Raw genomic sequence first — 13,525 nt, 5'->3', positions numbered from 1 at the left:
TAATAGTGATTGCAAAAGCAGGGTATTTACCACATTGATTGGGAAAGGTAGAAGAGGGTGTCATGGCAGGGTTGTTGGCACACTATTAAACGTAATTCAACTTTATCACTGAGGAGGTATTCCACAATGCTGGGTCCATGAGTCAGCAAAACCATGGTTCTCTTCACAAAACACTCACTAGCATCTAGCAACAAGGTTCAATCAGAGGTCTGAGTGAGTAGTCACTAGATGGCCATGCTAGAAATCAAATCATACCAAATTGTATTGGTCACATACACATATTTAGCAAATGTTATTGTGGGTGTAGTGAAATGCTTGAGTTCCTAGCTCCAACAGTGCAGTAGTATCTAACAATTCACAACAATACACACAAATCTAAAAGTAAAAGAATGGAATTAAAGTAAAATAATGGAATTAAAGAGCTGTTAAATAAAATAAATAAAAAGAGGACATAAACTAGCAATATCCTCAGAATGAACTGTTGAACTCACGTTGACCTCGTTGTGTTTGCAGATCGAAGATGCTCTGGGGGAACTGCCAGGCTTGAAGAGTGTGACTGTGCTGGAGTTCAGGTCAGTCTCTACTGTAGTGGTGTATTTGCCTGGTCCTGGTCACATTAGGATGTGATTTAGTTTAGCTAACTTCCTTAGCTATCATTGGAATGCTATACTGGACATATGTATGGCATGACATCAATAATCTGAAGAGTTGGATAAAACACACATCTTTGATTTGATACACTGACCTGACCTTCTCACCTGATCTTTGTCAAACATCATTTCTTTAGATAAAGTGTGTTTAGTTGTCCCCCACCATGAAATCGGGGAGGGGACTGTGGATCGATCTCCATCCATCTGTTCGTCAGTTATTCACACGCGATATGTCATACATGACTGGCCCGATTTTGACGACATTTGGGTGAATGATGCGTCTTGTCATAGAGATCCAGTATTTACAAAGCAAGAGGAATAACTGGGCCCAAAATCTGTCTTCTACAGCAGGTGGCGTTATTTCTTTGGCACATGATGTGGAGTAGCCAGTAGGGTCAGTAGCCTATTACAGAAGTAGCCGATTTTATTATCAACCAGCATTCTGTTTCCAAGCGGAGGTAATGTCGAAACCTTCCCCCTCAGTCTCGAGTACCCCGCCTGGAAGCAGGAAGCGTATCAATTCAGAGTTGAAATTCGTCACGCGCATTCAAAAGTCCTCCACGTGCTTTAGTCTTTTTTCATATCAGACACAGAAAGATTTTCACAGGCCTACACTATGGAGCTGCTTGCTTGTCAAGACATTAACCTTATTTACACAAATCTCTTGTTGGTTTAATACAAAGGGCCTATATAATTATTTAGAAACCAGATGAATTCCCGAAGCTGTTCATGAGCTATGTTGTTTATTTATCACCTTCATATAACCTGTCTGGTAGCAAGTGTGTGCAACTCCGCACACAGCTGATTGGTGCAAGGGAAGAAATGGGTTCTAATAAGCCCAGTCGCTGCACAATATTCCCAAATGCAATCTTGAGAAAATACAACAGTTTTTGACTGCAATTATTGAAAAGAGCAGGATCCCTGCTTTTCAGTGGTGTATGATTTATTCCTCAACTCAAATTGTTGTGCAATTGCCAGCGTTTTACAATCTTGAGTGTCTGGCATTACAATAAAAAGAATGAATGGAGGGAAGCGCATCAGCCATTGGAATGCATAAACGGTAGGGCTATAGAGTACACAGGAGGTTGGTGGCATCTTAATTGTGGAGTACGGGGTCATAGGATTGGCTGGAGTTTAAAGATTGGAATGGTATTAAACACATCAAACACATGGTTTCCTGTGTTTGCTCCCATTCTATTTACTTCATTCCAGTCTTTATTATGAGCCCGTCCTCCCTTGATAGAGTACCACAGTATGAGTTATAATACCCATAAAACCTAGAGGTCATATTTAGAGTCTGTGATCTATTTTTATTTATTTAATTTTGTGTATTTTACCCCCTTTTTCTCCACAATTTCTATCTTGTCTAATCGCTGCAACTCCCCAACCGGCTCGGAAGGCGAAGGTCGAGTCATGCGTCCTCCGAAACATGACCTGCAAAACCGCACTTCTTAACACCCGCCCGCTTAACCCGGAAGCCAGCCGCACATGAAACACCGTTCACCTGACGACCGGCGTCAGCCTGCAGGTGCACAGCCCGCCACAAGGAGTCACTAGAGCGCGATGAGCCAAGTAAAGCCCCCCCAGCCAAAGCATCCCCTAACCCATATGACACCGGGCCAATTGTGCACCGCCCTATGGGACTCCCGATCACGGCCTATTGTGATACAGCCTAGGATCGAACCCGGGTCTGTAGTGACACCTCTAGCACTGCGATGCGGTGTCTTAGACCGCTGCTCCACTCAGGAGGCCTGTGATTTAGTTTTTATTTGTTTTCAGGTTTCAGAAGGATGCCCAAGGGTGAGTATAGAACCTTAACTGTAGTCCTGGATGTGTATAGTCAGTAGGCTAGTAATCTGACCCTAGGTCTGTGGTTAAGGATAACCTAGTCTTGAGTGTTTGTGTGTGTGTGCGTGTGTGTGTCCATACTTGTGAACATAAAAAACTATTTCCATTTAAACAGATTCTCTGGCACAAAATGCATAACAGCCAATTCAATTCGTTGATTTTCTTGCAGGCAACAGAAAGCTAAATTGAAGCTGTTTCCATCAGATAACATGGCACACGTCAGCCATATGCTAACCTCAACAGGTGGCACTGATCATATCCTGGCACAAATTCTTCATCAGCCTATCAAAGATCTTAGACGTTGTATCCACCAACCAATGGCATTTCTTGAAATAAGTCAACCCTAGCCACTACAGGGATATTTTAAACCTAAAAATTCAAGGTTTACTTTTGTTCCGTTGGTCTGTGACAAAATGTTGTGCCAATATTGCATCCTTGACTAGGCTACTAGCTACTACTAAATGTTTTCACATTTTTTCACACACATCCATGTGCTTTTATTTTATTTTATTTTTTATTTATTTAATTTTACCCCCTTTTCTCCCCAATTTCGTAGTATCCAATTGTTAGTAGTTACTATCTTGTCTCATCGCTACAACTCCTGTACGGGCTCGGGAGAGACGAAGGTCGAAAGCCATGCGTCCTACGAAACACAACTCAACCAAGCCGCACTGCTTCTTAACACAGTGTGCATCCAACCCGGAAGCCAGCCGCACCATTGTGTCAGAGGAAACACCGTGCACCTGGCGACCTGGTTAGCGTGCACTGCGCCCGGCCCGCCACAGGAGTCGCTAGTGCGCGATGAGACAAGGATATCCCTACCGGCCAAACCCTCCCTAAACCGGACGACGCTAGGCCAATGGGGTGCGTCGCCCCATTGACCTCCCGGTCGCGGCCGGCTGCGACAGAGCCTGGGCTCGAACCCAGAGTCTCTGGTGGCACAGCTAGCACCCTAGACCACTGCGCCACCCGGGAGGCCCCACATCCATGTGCTTTTATGGAAAAAATATGTATATTTATAACATTCATTTAAAAACAAAAAAACAAAGAGCCTGTCAAACAGCAGTCATCTAGGCCAGGGGGTTCTCACACTTTTACCCCGTCTATTTCTATGGGCACAGGCACTGTTCAAGGCACAAAAACTGTTCACACCCCTCTTGTTGGTGGAGAGAAATGTGCAGGTTTCTCTCAGCCAATCATCAGCCATTTGTGTAAGTGCTGTACTTGTTGAATGTCCTTTCCTATAACCTGTTTGGGTTGCAGGGGCAGTATTGAGTAGCCAGATAAAAGGTGCCCATTTCAAACGGACTCGTACTCAATTCTTGCTCGTACAATATGCATATTATTATTACTATTGGATAGAAAACACTCTCTAGTTTCTAAAACCGTTTGAATTATATCTGTGAGTCAAACAGAACTCATTTGGCACAAACTTCCTGACCAGGAAGTGGAAAGTCTGAAATTGGGGCTCTGTTCTACTTCCCGCCTATAAATGGGCATGATACGTAAGAGTATACGTGCACTTCATAGACCTTCCCCTGGATGTCAAGAGGCGGTGAGAGAAGAAATTTAGTGTTTATCTTGGTCTGAAGTGGAATACAGGCTCTTTGTATGACGTGCCTTCTGTTTAGCTGCCGTTATGGACGACTAATCTCTCCGGCTTTGATTTTATTTGATACATGTGACCATATCATCGTAAAGTATGTTTTTTCAATATAGTTTCATCAGATTATTGAAAATTTTTCGGGAGTTTTGCCGTGTTCCGTTCTCTTCTGTTTGTTGACATGGAGAGCTTTGTGCCACTAGGCTAGCGTGGTTGCTAATTCAAGAGGGAAAATTAACGTTCTAATTCCAAACAACGATTGTTCTTGACAAAGGACACCTTGTCCAACATTCTGATGGAAGATCACCAAAAGTAAGAAACATTTTATGATGCTATTTCATATATCTGTCGTGCATGTGAACTAGTCGTCGGCGCCCAACGTTTGGGTACTCAGCTATACCGAAGCTGGATGTCGTAATGAAGTTATTTTTTAGAATTCTAACACTGCGATTTCATTAAGAACTAATGGATCTATCATTTCCTATACAACATGTATTTTTTAGTTATGTTTACGAATAGCTACTTGGTCAGAATATGTGTGTCAGAAAACGTGTCAGAAAAATATCGTTGCTGTTTAGACGTTGTGGAAAAAGTAGCTAAGTTAGCACAATGTGTAACCACTGATTTCAGCTCTAAATATGCACAATTTCGAACAAAACATGTATAACCTGATGTTATAGGACTGTCATCTGATGAAGAATATCAAGGTTAGTCAAAAATTATATATCTTTTGCTTGTTTGTTACGATCGCTAACCTTTTGCTACTGGGAAATGGCATGTCTTTCTGGCTATTGTGGTAAGCTAATATAACGCTATATTTTGTTTTCGCTGTAAAACACTTAATAAATCGGAAATATTGGCTGGAATCACAAGATGCCTGTCTTTCATTTGCTGTACACTATGTATTTTTCAGAAATGTTTTATGATGAGTAATTAGGATATTTGACGTTGGTGTCTGTAATTATTATGGCTGCTTTCGGTGCAATTTCTGATTGTAGCTGCAATGTAAACTATGATTTATACCTGAAATATGCACATTTTTCGAACAAAACATAGATTTATTGAATAACATTTTATAAGACTGTCATCTGATGAAGTTGTTTGTTGGTTAGTTTGGTTGGTTCTTGGTTAGTTAGGTTGCCTTTGTGCATGCTACCTGTGCTGTGAAAAATGTCTGTGCTTTTTTGTATTTGGTGGTGAGCTAACATAAATATACGTGCTGTTTTCGCTGTAAAACATTTTAAAAATCGGACATGTTGGCTGGATTCACAAGATGTGTACCTTTCATTTGCTGTATTGGACTTGTTAATGTGTGAAAGTTAAATATTTAAAAAATATATATTTTTTGAATTTCGCGCCCTGCACTTGAGCTGGCTGTTGTCATAAGTGTACCGACGTCGGGCTTGCAGCCAGAATAAGTCCTATAAGTGTGCTGAAAGTTTGTTGTCAATTTGTTTACTGTAAAATAGCACTGTATCTGGTCAAACCTTTTTCCAAAAGTTTACTAAGGGTTGGTAACAGGCTGATTGGTCAGCTATTTGAGCCAGTAAAGGGGGCTTTACTATTCTTGGGTAGTGGAATTACTTTTTGCTTCCCTCCAGGCCTGAGGGCACACACTCTCTAGTAGGCTTAGATTGAAGATATGGCAAATAGGAGTGGCAATATCATCCGCTATTATCCTCAGTAATCTTCCATCCAAGTTGTCAGACCCTGGTGGCTTGTCATTGTTGATAGACAACAATACTTTTTTCACCTCTTCCACACTCAATTTACAGAATTCAAAATTACAATGCTTGTCTTTCATAATTTGGTCAGATATACTTGGATGTGTAGTGTTAGCATTTGTTGCTGGCATGTCATGCCTAAATTTGCTAATTTTACCAATGAACAAAATCATTAAAGTAGTTGGCAATATCAGTGGGTTTTGTGATGAATGAGCATTCTGATTCAATAAATAATAAAAATTGCCTTTTTACCCAAAATGCTATTTAAGGTGCTCCTAAGCTTTTTACTATCATTCTTTGTCATTTTCCATTGTTTCATAGTGTAGTTTCTTCTTCTTTTTATTCAGTTTAATCACATGATTTCTCAATTTGCAGAGTATTTGCCAATCAGTTGTGCAGCCAGAATTATTTGCCATTTATTTTGCCCCATCCCTCTCAAACATACAACCTTTCAATTCCTCATCAATCCACAGGGATGTAACCATTTTTTACAGTCATTTTCTTAATGGGTGCATGCTTATTAGTAACTGTGATAAGCAATTTTGTAAATGTGTCAAGTACAGCGTCTGGTTGCTTCTCATTACACGCCACAGACCAACACACATTCTTTAAATCAACAACATAGGAATCACTACAAAATTTATTCTATGACCTCTTATACACTATATTAGACCCAGCCTTTGGAACTTTGGTTTTCCTAGATATGGTTACTATATTGTGATCACTACACTTAATTGCTCTGGATACTGCTTTCAAAGCTAATTTCTGCAGCATTAATAAAGATGTGATCAATACATATTGATGATTTCATTCCTGTGCTGTTTGTAACTACCCTGGTAGGTTGACTGATAGCCTGAACCAGGTTGCAAGCATTAATTAAAGACGCTTTCTCTTGAGTGGGCAGCCTGATGAAAGCCAGTCAATATTTAAATCACCCAGAAAATATATCTATCTGTTGATATCACATACATTATCAAGCATTTCACACATGTTATCCAGATATGGACTGTTAGCACTTGGTGGTCTATAGCAGCTTCTCACCAGAATGGGCTTTAGCTGAGGCAGATGAACCTGTAGTCATATTATTTCAATATTAATTAACATGATATCCTCTCTAAGTTTTTGTTTTTTTGTAAGCAGGAAGCAGAAAGATAGAGTTATGGATTGATTTGCCAAAAGGAGGGTGAGGCAGAGCCTTGTGTGTGGAATAAGTGTGGTCTAGAGTTGTCACCTCTAGTTGCACAGGTGACATGCTGGTAAAAACAAGCTAAAAAGGATTTCAATTTCCCTGCTTTAAAATGACTGGCCACGAGAAACGCAATAGCAGTGTGTTGTGTGCAAGGCTGAAGAAAGAGAGAGATTTTAATTGGCTGATACTCATTTTGTGCCGGAGAACCTATTTAAATGTGTGTATGTGTGTGTGTCTGAGGGTCATGTGAGATCCATGCTGGCTTTATCTGTAAGTGTGCGTAGGTTCGTGTGAAGTTGTGATGATACCCGTAGACTTCCAGTCATTGGCTCGCGAAACTACCTCTAACTTCCTTCATACTGGACACAGAGACATAAAAATGGTATCCACGAGTTCATCTAACTCTGGGGAAGTAGATAAGGGGCCTCATTGCCAAAATCCCAAAGTATCCCTTTAATGGTGTTAGGGCGGTCGCTCACCTGGTAAGAAGGATAAGGGCGGGGCTTGACAATGAACCAGCTGCTTCGTAACCCCAACCCAGGAGAGGAGCTCATCTCTAAGGCTTTATGCCTGCTACCTAACCCTGACCAATCAGCCTGTTACCAACCCTTAGTAAACTTTTGGAAAAAGGTTTGACCAGATACAGTGCTATTTTACAGTAAACAAATTGACAACAAACTTTCAGCACACTTATAGGACTTATTCTGGCTGCAAGCCCGACGTCGGTACACTTATGACAACAGCCAGCTCAAGTGCAGGGCGCGAAATTCAAAAAATATATATTTTTTAAATATTTAACTTTCACACATTAACAAGTCCAATACAGCAAATGAAAGGTACACATCTTGTGAATCCAGCCAACATGTCCGATTTTTAAAATGTTTTACAGCGAAAACAGCACGTATATTTATGTTAGCTCACCACCAAATACAAAAAAGCACAAAAAAGTCAGCAGCGTTACAGTATGGATCTGACCAGAGCTCCGCAGTAGGGCCAACATCAGAAGAGTATAAAAGAACATCAACTAGTTTCAAGTGTCATTAAACACTTGGATTCTGAAAGTTGTCGTACCGTTTTCCCAGTGTGAGCTGTCAGCAGGAAAACTGGTATCTGGGATGTGGTGGTGCAGTGGGCCGATTACAGGCACGTGCCTCCATACTGGGCCAAGCCAAGCCTGCTGAGAGATCTAGGTCACAGGGAGAAGAGAAGGGCTCTCTGAAGCCATATAAAGTCTGATAGATGGCTTTTTCCACACAGTCAGGTTCCACATCAAGAGTCTGTTGTGGGGTGTTTGTCGTGTTTATGACCATATTGATCACTTGGGTGGCTGGGCTGGTTGGATGGAAGTCATGGAAGTTATAGACGATGCTCCAGGCGGGTGTAAATCAGGCGTAAATCTATCACACTACCATTTATCATTTCAGAATAGTCCAAAAAAGTACTGTGTTTGGAACTCTACTCTTCCCACGGAAACTGTTTTCCTATTAGAGACTCTGATTCTAGCTAATCATATTATATACAGTAGATTCATAAACTGATCAATACAATGCTCTATCAATTGGCAGTGAAATTTGATGGGTTTTCCATGGGTGTATGGGTGGATAGATGTTGATGGTGGAGGAATGGATGGATATACACTACCGTTCAAAAGCTTGGGGTCACTTAAACATTTCCTTGTTTTTGAAAGAAAAGCACATTTTTTGTCCATTAAAATAACATCAAATTGATCAGATCAATTAGCCTTTTAAAATAATAAACTTCGATTAGCTAACACAACGTGCCATTGGAACACAGGAGTGGTGGTTGCTGATAATGGGCCTATGTCGATATTCCATAAAAAATCTGCCGTTTCCAGCTACAATAGTATACAATAATATTTCTGATCAATTTGATGTTATTTTAATGGACACTAAATGTGCTTTTCTTTCAAAAACATGGAAATGTCTAAGTGACCCCAAGCTTTTGAACGGTAGTGTATATTTAATAGATTGCTAGATTGATATATTGATAGATTGATTGACAGATCAACTGACAGATTAACTGACTGATGTATCTGTACATGTGCAGGTTGGATGGCGTGGTGGTGGTCTATGCGGTGACGGTGGAGGTGGAAGGGGAGGAGGTGAGCAGTGAGCAGTTGGACTACCTAACCCGGCAGTCCAACCTGGTGGAGAACTCCTACAGAGATCTGAAGGAGAGGCCCACAGTGGTCTACAACATCACAGACTTCAGGAACAACATCACTGAGGCCCTGCAAAATGACAACATCATCAGAGACACGACCCTGGCCCTGGACACTGACTTACTGCAACTAGAGAGTGGTAAGACACACAGCACTACCCAACACTGCCGTTGAATACACTGTCTATATACTACCATACATAGTAAAACGACTATACACAGTACTCTGGCACTGTAGCCAGACTAACTATGAGTGGTTAAATATACATTTTGAACCAGGTGGTTTGAGCCCTGAATCCTGATTCGCTGAACGCCGTGATATATTTAAGTGATAATGCCCAAGATGCTGGTGTTTGGAGGATATATTGGCATGGGTGTTGTTAGACCCGAGACAAAGTCGAGGGCCGGCAAACCATGCCAATATATATCCTTCAAACATCGGCTTCAAGGGCATTATCACTTTTACCGGGTTACCAATCTATTCAAATAATGATTTAAATATTTTAATTAAAAACGCTATTTTGATGAATTTGTTCAAACTATTTCATCCTTCAACGAGATATAGACACAAATCTAGGGTTACTATCCAAACTGGCTGGTCTTTCATTCTATTGGTTCGGTTGCCAGAGACATGACCCAGTCGTTAAGCCTTTTTGTTCTAAATCTATGGATGCGACACAGTCATTCGTTCTAAATGTTCCATTGCCATGATGGCTGGCAACATTCTTATCCCTTGCTTGCTAGCTAGCCAACTTTGGCTAACACAGTCATGTCAAACGAGGTGGTGTTGAAGGGCCAGTAGGAGGCACCCTTTCCTCTGGTCTAAAAAATATCCCATTGCCCTCTGTAGGGTGCCGTCTTTCGGGTGGGATGTTAAACGGGTGTCCTGACTCTCTGTGGTCAGTAAAAGATCCCATGGCACTTATCGTAAGAGTAGTGGTGTTAACCCCGGTGTCCTGGCTAAATTCCCATTCTGGCCCTCATACCATCATGGTCACCTAATCACTCGCTTCCAATTGGCATTCATTCATCACCCCTCCTCTCCCCTGTAACTATTCCCCAGGTCGTTGCTGTAAATGAGAATGTGTTCTCAGTCAACGTACCTGGTAAAATAAGGGTAAAATAGAAAAACGAAAAACAGAGCAGCCAGAGTAACAGCAAAGTAGCTTTGCGTTTGATTAAGCTGTTTTCTAGTGATGTTTTGGGATACATTCATAACAATGAGCTAATGAGATGCGATTTCACCTGGCATAGAAAATCTGCTCTCTCGCCAGGCCACTGTTTAGCGAACACATTTTTTGTATTTTGGTATTTTATCAGGAGTGGTAAGACATACAGCACTACCAAACACTACTGTACAATACACTGTATATATACACTACCATACACAGCAAAACCACTATAATTAACTGTTGTGAGAGCAGCAACTACTCTTCCTGGGGTCTACACAAAACATGAAACATGACATAATACAGAACATAGACAAGAACAGCTCAAGGACAGAACTACACAATCACTTCTAACTGAAGCTGTAATGACAGAAAACTATCTGCATTTCATTTATTTATTTTTTATATATCCATAAAAATAATGCTGATTAATGATTTTGACTGGCTGAGAAAAGCTGCCAGCCTGTCTGTCTCATCCTGACTCCGAACACGTTCATTACCATAGGACAACTGAAGATTGAATTTCGATGTTGAAACAATGTTGCAAATGTCTGAGAGACAGACAGCAAGGTTATTACAAATCTCCGCTGTTGAAAACCAAATGTTAGTCTAAAAGAAATACAAGATAATGTATAGATGCTTTTTACAGTGTATATCTAGTTTATAAATTGCCTGGCTGGGCTGACGAGACAGTGGATTGCGCAGTCAGATGGAACAAAGTAAATAGGCATTTCAATGTCATAGATTTAGTCTGAGCTAACTTGTGGAATAGACACCGCCTGGAATGCGGTTTTAATCAATCAGCATCCAGCATCCACCCGTTGTATAACAGACCGTATACCATGGGTATGACAAAAAATGACAATTTACTGGTCTAATTACGTTGGTGACCAGTTTATAATAGCAATAAGGCACCTCTGGGGTTTGTGGTATATGGCCAATATACCACAGCTAAGGGCTGTGTACAGGCACTCTGTGTTGTGTCTTGCTTAAGAACAGCCCATAGCTGTAGTTTATTGGCCATATACCACAAACCTCGGGCCTTATTGCTTAAATATACAATACAATTACATGGGACCAAACACAATACAATAAAGCCAACAACACCAATTGGGTCACTGTATCTGATTGTAAGACACCTAGTTCCACCATATCCAGCCCCAACTTACGTTAGTTGTCCCACCTCCACCTATCCTGTCACTGGCTCTCTGGGGCCTCATTTCCTTCATTCTATTCAACAGCGCTTTGTCTTACACAGTGGTTTGTTGGTGATTTCTGTTCAGAAGTGGATCCTTTTTGATGAACAAATAACAGAATCATCGTTTGTAGAGACTATGAATTTACTCTGCAACAGTTAAATCCTGCTCATTAAACAGGCTTTGATAGAAGTGAGACAACTGAATTTGAAAAATCAGAGCCCTTATATCGCTCTCTCGCTCGCTCTCTCTCTCTCTCTCTCTCTCTCTCCCCACACTTCATCTATTTTTGCTGGGTTCCAGTGCTTTAGTTACACACACAGAGAGAGAGACTAGATTTAGCTAGCCAGTAAGTAGGTTAGCTCTAACTCATGGCAGGGTTTCTTCCAGCGAATGGAACACGTTCTATGGTAATGATGATAATACCATCTCCCTGGTCTATTGGAATTCTCCCTGACCGTGTTGTAAAAGAGTTGCTGTCATTAGTTTACTGTGTTTCCCTGAAGATGGATGCCATCTGATGGCCTGATTCATTATGTGCCGAGACATCTGATATGAGGGGTAAATAATGTCAAATGCCTGCCTGGCACAGTGTGTGGTGACTTACAGGCACTGCTTGGCTCCAAGCTGTCGCCCCCAGGCTCCAGTCCCAGGCTCCAGGTCTGATGGTAATGCAGTAATGGTCTTGGCCCATAGTGGCAGGTATAGGGGCTAGATCTCTAGGGTGATTAGTAGGGCTCCCCTTAGGTAAACACATAGTCGGCACCACCGCTGTCAGGACTGGGGAGAGGACAAATGGATTGTACAGAAAAGATGGAGAGTGTTTAAACGTCATTCCTCCAGTACATTATTAGAGAAAGTTTGACTTATTATGCAGTTAGGTTTGGTTTCCAACTGCCATCTTTGTTGGGTGCATGGACTCAAGTGTGGGAAGGGAAAGGGGATACGTAGTCAGTTACACAACTGAATGCATTCAACTGAAATGTGTCTTCCGCATTTAACCCAACCCCTCTGAATCAGTGGACATCATGGGGCGCCTAGGGAGCAGTTGTTGAACCAACGACCTTTCGGTTACTGGCCCAACGCTCTTAACCACTAGGCTGCCTGCCGCCGCTACAGGGAAGAACCTGTTGTTGTTCTTTTAATGATCAGGTTTGATTGAATAGGCCTCCCGATGACTCACAGTATTGACTGTGTCCTCTTTGACTCTACAGTGTCCAGTGTTCCTGAGTCCATCAAGTCCACGGCTGGAATTACCAAGGATGACTGCGTGGTAAGTCAGAGGTCATCCCCATGACAACAACCCTTGACCTCCAGTTGGTCCAGAGGTTATTTCTGGGAAACAGTGAGAGGCACAATCCTATAGGGCTGTGATGATGTATGCTGAGCGTTCAGCTATATTAATATCAAAACAAATCCACATAGGAGTGCTTGTCAGCATGGAGTATATTAGAATGTTGTGGTGGAGGTAGTGTCTTACTGAGACTGCTGCTAGGTGGTGTTAACCAGGACTCTCCTGTCTAGTGGTGAGACTGCTGCTAGGTGGTGTTAACCAGGACTCTCCTGTCTAGTGGTGAGACTGCTGCTAGGTGGTGTTAACCAGGACTCTCCTGTCTAGTGGTGTTAACCAGGACTCTCCTGTCTAGTGGTGAGTCTGCTGGTAGTTGGTGTTAACCAGGACTCTCCTGTCTAGTGGTGAGACTGCTGCTAGGTGATGTTAACCAGGACTCTCCTGTCTAGTGGTGAGACTGCTGCTAGGTGATGTTAACCAGGACTCTCCTGTCTAGTGGTGAGACTGCTGCTAGGTGATGTTAACCAGGACTCTCCTGTCTAGTGGTGTTAACCAGGACTCTCCTGTCTAGTGGTGAGACTGCTGCTAGGTGATGTTAACCAGGACTCTCCTGTCCATTGGTGTTAACCAGGACTCTCCTTTCTAGTGGTGAGACTGCTGCTAGGTGGTGTTAA

General features: G+C 41.9%; 1 protein-coding gene across 1 annotated transcript in view; it reads left to right on the top strand.

Annotated features, from left to right (window-relative positions):
- LOC129821561 (interphotoreceptor matrix proteoglycan 2-like) overlaps positions 1-13,525 on the top strand; it is a 56,277-nt gene that overhangs the window by 29,288 nt on the left and 13,464 nt on the right. The window contains exons 6-9 of the mRNA XM_055879224.1: positions 514-572; positions 2,430-2,450; positions 9,082-9,299; positions 12,772-12,833. Of these exons, the coding sequence (XP_055735199.1) occupies positions 514-572; positions 2,430-2,450; positions 9,082-9,299; positions 12,772-12,833 (360 nt within the window). The remainder of the gene's footprint in view (positions 1-513; positions 573-2,429; positions 2,451-9,081; positions 9,300-12,771; positions 12,834-13,525) is intronic.

This window comes from Salvelinus fontinalis, chromosome 23 (assembly GCF_029448725.1).
Source record: "Salvelinus fontinalis isolate EN_2023a chromosome 23, ASM2944872v1, whole genome shotgun sequence".
NCBI classification, from domain to species: Eukaryota; Metazoa; Chordata; class Actinopteri; order Salmoniformes; family Salmonidae; genus Salvelinus; species Salvelinus fontinalis.
This window is presented reverse-complemented; position numbering and strand designations above follow the sequence as displayed.